This window comes from Hydra viridissima, unplaced genomic scaffold, assembly GCF_058129835.1.
Source record: "Hydra viridissima isolate aposymbiotic clone 2 unplaced genomic scaffold, HvirCarnegie_v1 scaffold_11, whole genome shotgun sequence".
NCBI lineage: Eukaryota > Metazoa > Cnidaria > Hydrozoa > Anthoathecata > Hydridae > Hydra > Hydra viridissima.
In genome coordinates, this window is record NW_028324310.1 from 11,551,830 (window position 1) to 11,568,320 (window position 16,491).

A 16,491-nucleotide genomic window follows, 5' to 3' on the forward strand; every position below is an offset into this window, starting at 1 on the left:
TTATTCATGTGAAAAATTATCTTAAATCATGAGTGAAGCTTCAACGATAGATTTTCTAAAAAAAACCAAAACATTTGTAACGTGCAGTCAAATACACATGTTAATCATATTTGACACTGTCGTTAAATCTTTCTCAATATTAATAAAGCAAAAAATTTCTAGCACGCTTACTTCAAAAAATAAGACGTTTGCTTGAAATAATTCAAAAAAAAAATTTAAGACTAGAAATATCTGTAAAAGATATTGACGAGACTAAAAACATTTAGTATTATACCTAAAGACCAATCTCGTGTTCTAAAAGACGCCTAGCAAGGCATACATCTTTTAACTTATTGATTCATAACTGTCTCACAAGAAAAACAATTAAAAAGAGAGGAGGAAAGAAAATCAAAATATCTCATGTATTAAATAAATTCATGAAAAAAAGATATGATTTTAATTCAATTTAAACTGAATAAGTAAATTTCTAAAGTTATTGACGACAAAAAACCAGCAACATGAAAAGTTTGTAAAAATGAATCCATTTCACACTAGAATTTTCTGACAAAAAAACGAAGTAAAAGTCACCACAAAAACTAATGGAAAAATTCGAAAAAACAAGCGGTGTCTCGTTCTTGTCATCAAAAATGTTCATTTATTCAAGAGCTTCTGACGATGAACGGCGGAGAGATGTCATTGAAGACGCTGAAGCTTCTTTTGCCGCTAACGATATAAGATGTAACTCGTCTACTAAAGTTTCATATCGAAAACAGGCGCGTATATCTGGTACATTGGTTTTTGTTATATCGTTACCATTATGGCCACCAACCAGATAATTATCACCTAACCAATGTTGCTTCACCTAGGTAAAGCAGAATTAGAATTAAAAAGTAAGAATAGCAATTTACTTTCCATCAAAATACTTCAAAAATTACAGAAAATAGTCATTTTTAGCGAAAACTATAGACAACTATATACTTTACGAGTAAAACTTTATCTACTTCAAGGTTATTTTGAGTGATAGAAAAAAGAGTACTCATGTGACCGTATATTGTTGTTGGCAGTTAAAAATGATATGTGTTGGCAACTTAAAATTTAATTTTAAAATGCACTATGCGAAGAATTGCATAAAGGGAATGATCCAAAACCTCTGTAAAAACTGTATAGAAAACTATATACATAAGGAAACTATATAGAAATTCAAGATAGTCTTTAATCTTCACCTTATACATTTGCCAAAGCATTGAAACTTTAAACCCATACGTGAAACATAAGGAAGAAAGAGAATTACAATTTCTAGACAAGATCAAACACTGATAATATTTTGACAACAAAGTGTTTGATACAATCAAATCTGAAAGCTTAGAGTACCACTTAAGAAAAAAAAAAGTTAGAGAAAGATTAGCATTTGCCAAAAAAAGTAAAAGATACTCTAGTAAATTTATATACTTTTTCTAACCCCAGTTTTTTTGATTTTATCATTATGTTATTACTATATTAGGAAATTTTAATGAATACTTTTCATTTAATAATCAATATTTATGAGTTTGAGAAAGTCATATCTAGAAGATCAAAATGTTTTATTAAATCTGGAATATTAAACGATTTTGTCTCAGGCTAGATCTTATAACATCGAATACAAAATTTATGTATTAAATGTTTTAAGATTTATCCAAAAATTCCTTGTAATATTGACTTAAGCCTATATTTTAGATTAAAGGAATTGTGGATCAAAACCTCTGTTCAAAATACGATCCTATCCTAAGTTAGCTACAAAATTCCTTTAGAATGAGTATTTATCCCAGACATAGACCTGAAGCACATGGCAAAATTAAAATATTGACCAAGAGAACTGAACTGTGGAAGGTTGTCGAATCTGCTTGGTAGTTTATACCATCTGAAAGGTATGCACTTTTCTATAACCAATACAGATTTGTTCTATAGCTTTTAACAACAAAAAAATATGCTGCACTAAATAGTAATATGCTGCTTTATTACCAACCTCGTTTTTTTATTTGATTTCATTATAATCTTAACAGCAAGTTGGGAAAACTTAAAGGCTACTTTTTATTAAAAAATCAATATTTATGAGTTTAAGGAAGTCATATCTAGAAGACCAAAGTGTTTTACTAAATCTGGAATATTAAATTACGTTATGTCTCAGACTGCACCTTAAAACATTGAATAAAAACTTTTGTATTCAATATTTTAAGATTTATAAAAAAATTAGTATTTATGAATACATTTAAACTTACTCCTTTATTGTAAAAAAAGCTATAAATAAAAATTTAAAAAAAAGGTCAGAAACCTTGTGTTCAAAGCCAGACATAAGCACACTATTTCGTGAAAGCTCACACATGTCTGTTGTTGTCAGCTTCCACACTTGTGCTGCAATGCTGTATTCCTCCATCAGAGGTTCCTTTAAAAAATATAAATGTTTTTTTAAAAAACTGAAACCAACTTATAACACATCAGAAGATCAGCAAGTGGAAACTCACTTCTTAATCAAACAATTTCTAATAATTTAATCATATTTCATTAAATCTTTTAGCCATTTGCTTGCTAATTTAAAAAAACGTCTGAATGGTAAAACAAGGAGAAAAAAATGAGCTTCAACTTAAAAATGATTTGTAGAAATATAGCCCTATAATACCTAACTGATGTTTGATACCTACTAATTCATTAATGTATAAGGGTTAATAAATCATTTTGCAATTACCTTAGTGAAATGAAATTGCAAAGGATCATCTGTTGATAAAGATATGAGGAGACCTCTTGCAAATAACTCAGGTAATGGGTTTCTGTGGTAGTTTAAAAACAAGCTGTTATTACTTAATGGAGACATAGCAACACCAATCTGCGCAAGGTAATACAGGTATTGTAGAGCAGGCACCTTAAATAACAATGTAAATTAATCAAAAATTAGTTTAAAAAAATTTCTATCCTTGATGAAAGAGTTTTAGCAAATAAATCTGTTAATTGTAAATTGTTATGTGTATTAAATAATAATTCTAACCTTCCTTAACAGCAGACCATGTGAAATATTTTCTGCTAGCATAAAAGCGGATACTAAATGCTGAGCTGGGCCAGCCTCTCCACAGTGTGGTCGTAAAGTAAATATATTCAGCCCTTGTTTTCTAAAAAAGACTCAAAGAGTTACAAGAAGATGGAAACAAACCATTATGGTGTTTCCCACATTCAGTTTCCAGAACCTAGATAACCTTTATCTACAATCAAGAGCAATACAATTTTACAATGCATCAAAAAATAATTTCAACCAATTTTCAATCAAAAAATTAAAATTAATTTTAATTCTGAAGCAAATTTAACTTCTGTTTCAATAAGACTGATATAAAAATATTACTATGGCTAAATACAGCAAAAATAACAGATATTGTGTAAAAATTAATGCAATTATATTTTCTTTAATGATTGAAACTAACAAAAAAAAAATTTACCTTCTCAAATGATTTAAAGCAACAATGTTTGCATACATGTAGTACAAATAATAAGCATAAGGTGGGTTATGTTCTAAGTCCCAATTCTTAGGCAATGGACTGTTTTTTGTAAAAGGAACAAGCTCATGCTTGCTTTCATCATCAACACTATCAAAACCAATAACCTACAATATAAAAAAAAAAGAATCAATCACTTGTATAAAATAAATAAAATTCTTCAGAGATTGTAAAAAAATAAATTCAATTGAAACTGATATTAAACAAGAAGTACAGAAAATAATTATTATTTTTTCACTAAATACTTAAGTTTAACATCAAATAACAACATAAAAAAATTAAAATGCAAATTTTGATTAAAACCAACTTTGTGTTACCTGACGAAGGAACCGATGCAGGTATGGATGACTTGAAGGATTCACAGACACTTCAAAGAGAGGTCGAAATATGTTGTCAATCACTTCTTCAAAGTTCTTAATTTGGTGGTTTGATTTATAAATGTCACTGCAAAAATAATAAAAATTATAATACTAATGCTAATACTACTATTACCACTCATATGGTAACAGTAATTATATCAACACAAAGTTATGGTCAAAAAACTTTAAAAGGAAAATAACAAACTCTAAGGCAAAATAATAAACATACTAAAGTCGGGGTATTTGAATCAACCAGCGGATATTATATGAAGCTACATTATTAGTAATTGCCCATTTTCCCAGTTTATCCCACTCACTTTTATCACGGCCATAAATAGAAAGCCTTATTTCAGCATTCTGATACTTACTTTCTTCAAGGTCTTCTGCAACTTCCTAAAAAAGTAAATCAAACAACCTTGAAAAGTAAAACAATGAACAGAAGATTGTTGAAAATTTATCAACACAGCATTTTGAAACAGTAAAACTTTTTTAAAACTCTTTAACAAACATCTTTAGATCATCATAATGATGATACTAAAATGATTTCTTAAAAAGCAGATAAGAATCATCAAAATAATACTGAACAATAAGTGGAATAATTCAAAATGTTACATTTATTATTTCAGCAAAGTAGCGACCACCCATGAAATTGTCAGTTTTCAAGAATATTTCTCTAAGTTTACTTTTACCTAAAAAAAATTAAAGAAAAATGATTTTTTCAGAAGTTGAGAAAGAGAATTTCTAGGGAATATGGAGATTTAAAAGTGTTTGTAATATAGAATAATCACAGTAAATTTTTGAGTGGGAATTTTGATTTATTAGATGAACTTTATCTTTGGAAAAACATTAAAGATTAGATATAAAGATTAGATAGATAAAAAAGTTAGCATGTAATTTAGAAAATGAATACTGTCTTGATTAAAAACATGTTAAAGTTAATATGAAAACCAATAGAGTAAGCCTACATACCAATAGGATTATATTTCTGGTTGAATTTATCAAATCTGTGAAACATATTATGGTCCTGTCAAATCAAGATTATACTTGATATATTAAGAAACTGTCATCAAAATTACAAACAAAAATATATTTCAAAAATTAAATCTTAAGATGTGATTACTCACAGCATGAACATCTAGTGTGTCAACACTGAGGTCATAAGGATTCGTATTCATCTCTTTAAAAAGCTAAAAAAATATAAGATAGCTTGGCTTAAGTAATTGTAGTAAAATAACTTTAATTGCATAAAGTAAAACTCATACATTGGATAAGGTAATTGGTTTTCCAGCAACAACATTTACAATATCATCCCCATGTGTTTTGACTTTTTTTTTGATAAAACGTAGTAAATGCTTTTGATTCATACATGACGCTCCATGAATGTGCGTATCCACCTAAACATTTTAAAAAAATTTCAGTAACAACTCGAAGTTTAAATGAAAAAATACTATCAAAAATGTTTTTCTTTTAAAAACACACAGGAACTTGCCTTACGAACGTTATAGAAATCTCTATGAACAATCTCTTTTTGAGCAGCATTCTCTTTAATATCATTCAATAAACAATGAAGTTTAAACTTTGACTCCAAAAACTGAAGTCGTCGAAATGTAAAGGATTTTCTTAAAAAATAAAACAGAAAAATAATTCATTTCCTCAGTTATTTACAAAAACGAAACTTTTTTTCTTTTTTATTTACTTAAATTAAATATTTACTGGAAAAAAAATGATCAGTCATCAGCATTTTCTTTATACTTATAGAAATATAAAACTTTTTAATTAACTACATTGGTCCATGAGTTGACAATGCTAGTAGAACCTTTTGATCTTCCATAAACTCCTCAATATGAGGCATAGGATGTATAATTGATTTAGTAGATGTCCCTTGAGTTTTATGGCTATAAACTCTAAACACACCATCTAATAGCTCAAATTCATAACCACTATCACCAGGTATATCGCAAAGATAAGGCTTCCAAACAGTGCCACATGGAGAAAGATTTTCATTTTCTTGAAGGATGCACATTGCTAAGAAGATAAAATCTTTTTGATAAAAACTAGAGTTTCACTCATGTAAAACAAAACATTTACTTTTATAAGACAAAATCTGTTTAATGAAGATTAGAATGTTACATTTACTTTAGTTCTTTAATGGGACCTAATAGACTCAATGTGATCAAAGAAAAGTTTGTAAAAGCATAACAGCCTATTAAATGTGTGAGCTGCATGATGCTTTTTTAGCATAAAGCTCATCTCTAAAGATATAAGCTTTATTTTAAAAAAGTTTTTTTAAAATGCTATGTGTAGAAATTGATATTTGGTTAAATAATGCTTTTAAATTCAGTTTTGAACAAGTCATCTGATTGGGAAATAGGAAGAAAACTGTAAAATACAGGAAAAGCATACTTATTACTAGTTAGAGACTTAGCTTTCTCTGGTACTAGCAGCTGTCTGGTAATAGCATACAGTATTTATTTTTTATACTATCATATTAAAATATTTATGTGTTTAAATAAAGGACAAATAATGTATGCTATACCTAAATTATGCATTTGTTTGTAAAACATTTCATATCTTCAGATTACAAAGTGGTTTATGTAAAAAACATGCAAAATTAAACTTCCAACTTTTGAGCTATAAAGAAATTATCTTACAACTATTATCAAAGTATTGAGATTTTGATTTAATCTTGCATTTATGAGATACCAGTATCTCATAAGTGCAAGATTAAACCATTTTAGGGAAACAAATAATTTTACCAGTAGTTTAAGAAGTGTGAGAATCATTTAAAATGGTAGCGATAAATGCACCTCTTTAGAGAAATCAGATTTGCATTGTGAGGAAGATTGTTGGTATCTTCTGGTAACTATTGGATAGGTGATATTTGTATTAAGAAAAGTTTTAATAGACAATTCTTTTTATGCCATAATTAAAAATTAATTTAAAACTTTATTTTGAAAAGAATACCTAGCTAGATATAGATTAAAGCTTTTTAAAACTTGAGGAACAAAAAGATTATGCATAAATGCCACAGATAAAATTCAATACAAAAAGATGTAGATTCCATTAACAAACAGAGAAATAAGCAATCATAGGAACAAAACGCATGTCAAGAAGAAAATGAAGAAGCAATATTAAGAGTAATATTAAGAGTTACAAGACATCAATAGAAGACATGAAGAATACATAACACTGTTTATACATTAAATGCATCTAATCTATGATTTATTTGAAATTTATTTATTACAGATTGTTATGAGGAATAATTGGAAAGCTGGAAAATTCAAAATTGAGATTTTAAACTTAACTTTTGTTGAAAATAAATGCTTCTCAAACATAACAAAAACATTTTTTAACTTTTTTTATAACAAGTAATTGTTGTTAAAATATATTTTCTCTTCATTAAATTTAATGCTTCAATGATTTCAATACTTTAATTCAAAATATTGAAAACATATTGCCAATATTGTACAATAAAGACATAAAGAAATAAAAAGAAAAAACTAAACAACAACAGTATAATTTTTCATAAGAATTTCAATGCCCTGAATTTGAGCCTATCAGAAAAAATTCTTACATCTAGGAGAATCTATATTTTCTTCAGCAATTCGATCATAGAGGTCCTTGAGGTTGTATTTTTCATTGACAGTTTGGAGACTGCGTGCTGTAGTTGAATTAAAAGTTTGCAAACTCAATGCCATATACTTTGCTCGAATAAACAATGCTTCACACAGAAGCTCTCCAGCTTGATTTAGCTCATCTATGGGAATCTAAAGTTATAAATCATAAATTTACTTTTTGAACCTTTTTCAGATAAGCAATAATACTTTTTACAATACACATCTTTTTTTAATGGTGGATTAATTTATCATAAAGATTTCTCTACTAAATTATTTTTAGTTGAACATTTATCATTTATAAGATATCATGGAATGAATTTACTCAAGAAACTAGTTACATTAACTTAAGAAATGTTTTTTATAATTTTAAATAAAACATTAAGAATATGCTTAACAAATCCTTATCAACTTAAAAAAAAGAGAAACCTTTTATGTTATACATTTACCACAACATAATTATGAGCTACTTTTTCATACTGAATTTCAATACAATTAACTAAATAGATACACAGTTTATCTAAAATGTTATGCAAGGTATGATACTTCTTGATATTCAAACTAGATTTAAAATGCACCATTTTTGATCCTACATAATAACACAAATAAGTTTATGGAAAACATCCAGGATCTTCTAAAATCTTTAAAACTATCAAAGAAAATAAGAAAAGTTTTTACATAAAATGCAAATATTCTAATAGTAAAAGCATACCCCTCCTAAACTTTCTCCAACATTAACTCTCTGAAAGATTGGAACTTCTTTCTCAAACACATCTGCATCAATATCATTTTCATAGTCTGGTTTTATTTCTTGATTGCCTAATAAATCTAAAGTTTCTTTTCTTTTTTTGTTTACTCTTTGAACAATTTCTAGCTCTTCAAGTTTCAGTGCTTCTTTTTCAATAGGTCGATGTGGGAAATTAAACAAGTTTGCCTCTAAACCTGTTAAATTTTGGTATTTTGTGAAAACATCGTCATTCCCAGAAGGGAATTGATCAAGGGTTTCTTGAAATGAAGAATACATTACAACTAAAAATAATGCTATGCATAACTTACAGCTATATATAAAGTGTCTGACTCCTCAGCAACATTCTCCAACAATAAAAATAATAGGACAGAATTGTCCATAAATATAGCTGAAACTCTGTGGTTATTTATTCTAACACAGTAAAATAAACAAACTTATCTTAAAGTGTTTTTTTTTTTTAAGGAACACCTTAGGAGCTGTTAAATGCTGTGTATTTTCCCATAAAGTAAGTTTGCTTTTAAATTTGTAAAATTGATAACATTTTCCCACACACAATTCCAGAATTCCAATTAAAGAAAAAAAGAAAAACCGTTTCCTACATTTTGTACCTTTAAGAATGAATCATTTTAACCTTTTAAACTAAGCCTAGACACATAAAAAATATTTAAAATTTTAGTCAGTTAAAAAGCAATTTAGAAATAATTTTTTAAAAACAACATTGCAACAAAAAATTTTGAAAACAACACTACAGCAACAATCACACTAAGCACTACAAATAACGACAAATAAGTAGAAAAATTTTAAGATAATCAATGGTATAATCATCTACCATTAGGTATACTAGAGGTATACTACTTTTAATCCGATTTCTTTTTTGCAATTTAGAAATTAAAGTAAAGGCAAGTAAAGAAGGATAGATCCAATTAGCATTTTTGTTTACAGAGTTTTATCAACAGTATAACGCACATTGCGCAAATATTTTCATATTGGCGGCTCATCATGATGGTAAAATATGTAAAAAATTTAAATTTAAACGTTGAAAATTTTAAATTAAAACTTCAATTGTAGCGTCAAAGAAATGTAAGCGATTTTAATAGTCAATGCAGGACTGATAGTATTTTTAGTAAAACTTATCTTAAACAGATTTTAGCAAATTAGATTTAATAAGGCTGCTTGATCAAAGTGGCCTTGGGCGAAACTGCAACTATAAGGATCCAATCAAGTTTTTGTGAAATCCAAACATATTTACAATTTAATTCACAGAATTTCCTGAGAATAGGTTTTTAAAAAATTATACATTTAACATTTTAATAAATCTTCATCATAATATTTACAACATCTTGCTAATAATATTAAACAATTTTCGCATATGATTGTATTTCTAAACAAATTACTAAATAAGCCATAAAATATTTAAAAAAAAAAAAATATTAAATGTGTAAACTACTTTACAAAAACACAATTTTAATAGAATAAATAAAATAATGAATCCTAATTACTCGATTTCCTTTTCTTCTTATAAAACCCTTTCAATCTTTTGACGTAAATGCGTCATGAAAAACAGTAAACCGAAGTTTGCACAAAAAGTAATTTAAACATTCTTACAAAAATACGAAAACAGCGCTTAAGTACAACCTTTGGATTTGCGTTAGGAAGGTGCAAAACAGTTCAAATTTGTTCCGTACGGTGAGCGCCTTACTAAGCAATTTCCATTCCTGTTGTTTAATTTTAAATGAAGAAAAAAGTAATTCATTTTGGCGTACTTTTTTGTACTAGCAGGTTTTACTGCTTATTTAGAACTTCAAGCAAAATTTTTTTGATTTGTACTTTTCCGTCTTAATTATTTTACCAGGAATATTTAACCGTCATTAGGAAGGTGTGTTTTGACACCGTTTAAAAAAAAAGTTGCCACCAGCTAAACAAAAATTGTTTTAGCTCCAGTCCCCAGTCATCTATAAGGTTAATCATGAACTACAGGCGCGAATCTAAGGAGTGGCCATTGTGGCAATGGTCATATATTTTAAATTTAACGGCAGCCACGATAGTTTTGGGTTTTTTCGCTTAAGGAATATCCCTAAAAATTTAAATTTGTTTGCTTTAATTTACGAATTTTGGCTATAGAGATTTCTGCCATGGCCACAACGGTTCTTATTATACGTTACCGACATTTTATTCAATCAATAAATGCTGTGAAAAAATATTAAAATATCAGTCTTTTATCAAAATTTAAACCGTGAAAATAAAATTTGGCTATACAATTACAAATTCCTGGATCCGCGCCTGAACTATAGCATGTGCCTAAAAGTAAGCAAGTTTTCACTCTGAAGTGCATGAAACTTTTTTAAGAGTTAGTTTTTGTCTTCCGCTAAGATTTTCTATTTTATGACTGCATTTGCTTCCACGTTACGCAAGAAAAACGATTGCGTAAACACTTGAAAACATAAATACTTACAAGTATTATGGAAGTATTGCTGTTTAAATATTATTTTCGCGTTATTTTAAAAATAGTTTAAACAAGCTTTTACAACGTCATTGCTTGTTTTAAAATATGCTGTTACGTTGTAATAGTTTGTTACAACAAATCAAACAAATATTCAACGTAATAGCTTGTTTTAACAATTCTTAAAATTCCAACTCCAGAAACGCTTTCTTAAACAAGGTTTATTTAACACAAATCAGTTTTATCATACTGAAAATTGAAACAAGTAAAAAATTTTCCATAGCATATTGTTTGGTTTGAATAAAGCGCATTTTTAAATTCAGTTATGTAGCAAAAGTAGTAGAATATAGCCGAATTTAGAACCCGCTGAAGTAGGGCTAGCCCTAGCTCAGCATAGATTCAGCCAGCCAGCCCTCTGAGGTAGCGTTATAAGATAGCCTTCTGAGGTAGGTCCAACGATTAGGGCCTGAGACCTGGGTCTTGGCGAACCTTTGCTCTATCCATAGATCAGCGCTCTGGGTCCTAGAGCGTCTAGGGCGTAGATGTAAAAGGCTGTCGGTAGGACAAAATTTTCAGATGGGCCAGGCATAGCGCGATTCCCTGTGAGGAAGCCTCTAAGGTACCTCTGAGAGTCAGCTCCTCTGAGTTCCCTCTGAGATAGCGTCTGAAGTAGCTCAGTGCTGTGAGCTGGCTATCGAGCGAGTGTAAAAACAGGTTGCTTAAAGTTAACCTGTGGGTTGCTTAGGGGTTGATTTGGACGGCTGACCCTCCGACCATATTTCAGCAACCCCGCAAGTTAACTATCTTATCAACTTCATGATACCCCCAGAGGTACCTTAGAGGGATTCCTCAGAGGTAGCCTCTGGAGTCTCTGAGGTAGTCTATGAGGTGGCGCCCTCGCAAGTGAGTGAGCGGTGGCCTCGCAAGCGAGTGAGTGAGCGGCGCTCTCACAAGCGAGTGGGTGATGAGCAGCGCCCTTGCAAGCAAGCAAAGGCGCTGCTTGCTCCTCCATATTTTTAACATTCATTTAAAAATCTTACTGAGAATAATTTGTGGATAATATTTTCCGATGTTATCTACCAATCGAATAGTTTCTCACCGATATTTATTGTAAGATGAATAAACGAATTGCTGGATATTATTCCGACACTCTGCACCATCATTTATCAATCAAAAAATCAAATAAAAAACCAGAGTAACAAATTTCAATAAAAATTGTGACTTAGTTTTTTAGTTAAAAAAGAAAGTTGCTAGATAAGATTTAAGATCTTCCAAATTGCTTTTACTAAAGGGTTATATATAAAAAATGAGACAAATTTTTAAGCTTTCTAATTATCCTTCATTTCTATATTACCACTCGTGTTGTATTGCATTATAAAGTAAATTTAGCGTAGATTTAAAAAAACCCATTTAAAAATTCATTAAAAATTATTAGATACGTTAAGTAAAAATAAGAAGCTCCTCGAGAACGCGTGAAAAGGAAAAACACACTTAAGATGCAGACTAGTATAAGAAAAAGAAGAAAAACTGTAATTTCAATTCAATTAGAAGAACAAAAAGCTAAAGCAAGGAAGTGATATGGAAGACCATTGAAATTTCATTACTGGATTATTGATGATGAATCTATTTTTACGTTAAGCAATAGTATTAGTAATGGAAACAACAAATTCTGTATAAGAAATATTAGATTAGCACCATAAGATGTAAATTACAAAAAAAAAAAGTTGTAAGATCATTTAATGTTTCTCAGAAAAGGGTTTTTCAAAACCTTATTTTTTGAATAAGGAAATTTCAATGCATCTGTGAAACTACTTAAAGGAAGGTATACAAAAAAGAGTGATGCCATTTATAAAGCAATATCATGCAGATAATAATTACATATTTTGGCTAGACAAGCAAGAGCTCATTATGCTAAAAGTATGATTAAGTACTTAAAAATGAAAATAACATAAATTTCGTCCGTAAAAATAATAATCCTGAAAAAGGCACCAGAATAATCCCCAATAGAAAACTCTGGTACTATTTTAAAAAAGGAAGTATGGAAGAATAATTGGCGAGCAAAAAATGTGAAACAACTCTAACAAAGGATACAGCACTGTTTTAATAAATTAGATATGAACCTAGTACAGCGGTTTTTTTTCATCAGCCAAGTCTAGACTTGATACTTTAAGGTGAAGTAAGGTGAAGTAAGGAGTCATCGAAACTAAATGAATGTTTAAAAAAGCTCTTTTTGAATTTTATGTTTATTTTAAAAGTTAAAAAAAAAAAAGAGTAAGGAGCTTTCAAACGCTGTCCTATTTTTAAGTTGTAAGTCTTTATAATTGTTATTTAACCAAAACTTAGCTTGATCAGTTTTCTGCATAAAGCTTAGCTTGATCAGTTTTCTGCATAAAGCTTAGCTTGATCAGTTTTCTGCATAAAGCTTAGCTTGATCAGTTTTCTGCATAAAGCTTAGCTTGATCAGTTTTCTGCATAAAGCTTAGCTTGATCAGTTTTCTGCATAAAGCTTAGCTTGATCAGTTTTCTGCATAAAGCTTAGCTTGATCAGTTTTCTGCATAAAGCTTAGCTTGATCAGTTTTCTGCATAAAGCTTAGCTTGATCAGTTTTCTGCATAAAGCTTAGCTTGATCAGTTTTCTGCATAAAGCTTAGCTTGATCAGTTTTCAGTATTTATGATAGTTTGAAAATCTTTTAAATACATATTTAATAGTAAAATGGCTTATAACTTTTATAAAAAACAAAATATATAAGTTTTAATATATAGCATTCATTTATTAAACAAAAATTCAAAAAAAATCAAGTAAAACGCGAAAAAGATAATAGCGCCACAGCTTTAATGTGTACTTTAAAATAAGGAAATATTATGAGATCAATTGTTTTAAACATTTTACAATAAATATTAGTTATTTCTTAACATATTAGTATTTTGTAGCGTGACCTTTATTGGCAATGACCGCTACACAACATCTTGGCATCGTGTTAATCAAGTTCTAACATCGCTTTAGCGGAATTTCGCTCTATGTCTCCTTAACTACGTTCCAAAGGGACTCCTTCGTGGTGGGTTTGGCAGCAGTAACCACCTCCTTTACGTCAGCCCACAAATTCTCGATTGGGTTAAGATCTGGCGACTGTGCTGGCCACTCTATAACGTTCACTTTATGCTCCTCAAACCAATTCTTTGCCTTCTTGCTATTGTGCTTTGGGTCATTGGCTTTTAATCCATTAACTCGCAGACAACTCCGAACTGATTGTACTGTTGCATCGATGTTAAAGTACTTTTTCAGCTTGGTAGCTATTTTAAAAGGTTCCTTTTTAGCCTGTCGAACTAAGTGATTGGCCAGCAATCTTGAAATGGAACGTTTTCGACCACGTGTTTCAGGCTTTTTGAAATTTTATGGCATTTTTTATCATTTTATTGGAACACTCAACTAAACGACCAACTTCTCTATCAGATTTCCCTGCTGATATCAACTTTCGGATCAGTTCTTGTTTTTCTGCACTACAATGCTTTCCGCGTCCCATTTTTATATGTAAATGTCTCCTACTAATACGCACAAACATAAAACGAATAAAGCAGCAAAAAAAAACCCACACTTGCTATTTCCACAATTATTTTTACCGTTACCAGAGTATTTTACAACAAAAGAGTGTGTGGTGCTATTTTATTTTTCGGTCAGAATTGGCATTTTTGATTAAATTGAGCAACACCAAGCAGTTTTTTTCCCAAAATGATTTGTTTTAGAAAGTAAACATGTTAGCTAATATCTTAAACAGCAAAGCTATAAAAGAAATTTATTTTGCGTGGTTTTTTCTTAACAAAAATGAAAATACGCTTAATGGTGTTATTTTATTTTTCGCAACTTCATAATAAACAATAATTAAGCTTAACATCAACTAAGACAAAAAACGTTGGGGAAAATTGGAGGATAAGTGTTTTTTGTTTTTGCTTCTCCCACCCTCATCAGGGAGTCAAATATTTAGTTAGATTTCTAGAACCATAAATGAATAAGAACTTTTTTCATTCTTCATACCAAACGAAAACTAAGCTCAATTAGTCGATTTATGATGAAATAAGCAGAATCCTCGTCTGTGTGTAATTAGAAGTCAAGAAAGAAATATGCAGAGGTTTAAAAAAAATTTGGGGGTGTCTTTTTTTGAAATTTTTAATTAGATCATGCTGTTTTTTTTTTGTTGTTGTTTTTTTCCATTTTTACCATCAAATCAGTCTCTAGCTATCAAAATTAGAAACAGTCTATGGCCTCAACACGCAAAATCAAAATTAGATACAGGCAATAACCTCAACATGCAGATTTGGAAAAATGATGGACATGTTTTCGCAGATATATGAAGTTGTTAACAATCTGCAAAAATATACGAGTTATTTTCTATTGAAAATGAATAATGAGTTTTGGGACCCTACCACTTTTAATTCTATTTAAAATTGAAACATCATGTTATTGATGAAAAAGTAAAACTGCATTCAATTTTACTTTTTCATCAATATCATGATGTATTATACAATAATCTAGAGGTACAGTGAAGCTAACTTAAACATAAAAGCTATTTTAGGAAATTCCTTGCAATACTCTGTGCTTTTTAACCTAAGCTGAAAGCCTTTGGTTCAAATCTTTTTAAAGTATGTTAACTCTCTAATGGGCTCATGTTCGTAAAATATTCACTGAACAAGTTGTTCATTGAACAACTAAACAAGTTACAAAAACAGTGACTAGCCGTTCCATGCTCTTTTAAATAATTACGTAGATTTTTAGTAATGGTTTTAAAATTGGAATAAAAAAAAAAAAAAAAAAAAAAAAAAAAATAGAAAATTAAAATTAAAATGAAAGCAAACAGCTTTGTCAATTATCAAAATTTTTCACTTTCTCTTTCATAAAAGGCTTCACTTTTTCCGTGAAGTACCTTTATTAGATTGTGTAAGAACTGCTTGTTCAATTATTCCTGGTTAAAACACATTTTTCGATGAAACTGAAAATTTGGCAGTTTAATCATGCACCTCACTAGTGTAAGTTCATACATTTATTGTTTAGGTTCAAGTGACCAGCTGAAAGCATATTATCAAAACACTTAAGGCATCCGCAAGAGCAGAATCAAAGAAAAGATACCGATATTCTCGTTAGTAATTTAAAGTTTACGTCAGTAGAAGAAGCAGATTTAAAGATGGTTAATGATTACTTTAACGAATGGGAGTACTTTTTTCATAAGTAAAAAAATTACAATGCAATAAAATATGGAGGTATTTGATAAAAATTCACGGTTGATTTTGATTTTAGGACCAAAAGGTATCAGAAAAACAAACTTTCTACAAAAATGTCTTCATCAGTAGTCAAAGGGATAACATTGAAAAGATTTAGATTTTTTTATTTATTTCGTGTTCAATAAACTCAACAAACTTCAAAGTATTTCAAACATGAAACAACTCATAAAGAAGTTTTACAAAAACATTCCAAAAGGCTACGAAATTTCTCCGTATCATTCAACGTTTAATATAGATGGATCAGACGAATTTCTTTACTTAAAACAAACAAAATCACAAATCTTCAAACACAATTCCTATAATAACAGCGCTCGAGGAAGACTTTAGTTCCGAAACTTGTAGTTGTGTTATTGTGGAACTGTCGCTTCTGCTATGAGATATTGGGGCCCATTTAAAGATTGTAAAGATGCAGAAAGCATGCAAATTAAGGTTTATAACATCAGTGAAACAAAGAGTTACTTAGAAGGCTTTTTATGGAGTAAAACACTGAAAACTGACCTTAAAAAATGTCATACATTATCTCGTAATGAGACGGCTCTGCTCACTGTATCACTTTATTTAAAA

General features: G+C 29.5%; 2 protein-coding genes across 3 annotated transcripts in view; one reads left to right on the top strand and one right to left on the bottom strand.

The window, feature by feature from the left end:
- Positions 1-16,491, top strand: part of LOC145191037 (uncharacterized) — a 258,530-nt gene that overhangs the window by 98,353 nt on the left and 143,686 nt on the right. The gene's annotated exons all lie outside the window — the stretch shown is intronic.
- Positions 379-9,886, bottom strand: LOC145191031 (AMP deaminase 2-like). Of its 2 annotated transcripts, none has more exons than XM_090066552.1 (15): positions 8,180-9,886; positions 7,428-7,620; positions 5,638-5,878; positions 5,343-5,472; positions 5,116-5,247; positions 4,978-5,040; positions 4,823-4,877; positions 4,466-4,542; positions 4,083-4,246; positions 3,812-3,938; positions 3,438-3,601; positions 2,996-3,116; positions 2,699-2,872; positions 2,288-2,398; positions 379-841 (listed from the first exon to the last, which is right to left on the bottom strand). In XM_090066552.1, the coding sequence occupies exons 1-15, from the start codon at positions 8,489-8,491 to the stop codon at positions 635-637; spliced, it is 2,271 nt and encodes a 756-aa protein (XP_089922678.1). In that variant the 5' UTR covers positions 8,492-9,886; the 3' UTR covers positions 379-634. The 2 variants fall into 2 exon arrangements, with proteins under 2 accessions (XP_089922678.1, XP_089922679.1); XM_090066553.1 differs by having other exon boundaries at positions 8,524-8,891.

What these genes read in the sequence shown, in the direction of transcription:
- LOC145191031 (XM_090066552.1), bottom strand. Translation starts at nt 8,491, where the DNA reads ATGTATTCTTCATTTCAAGAAACCCTTGATCAATTCCCTTCTGGGAAT. An exon ending in TTGTCAACTCATGGACCAAT is followed by an intron (nt 5,473 to 5,637) that starts GTAGTTAATTAA and finishes TTATTTTTTAAG; the next exon opens with AAAATCCTTTACATTTCGAC. An exon ending in ATTCAAATACCCCGACTTTA is followed by an intron (nt 3,939 to 4,082) that starts GTATGTTTATTA and finishes TTATTTTTGCAG; the next exon opens with TGACATTTATAAATCAAACC.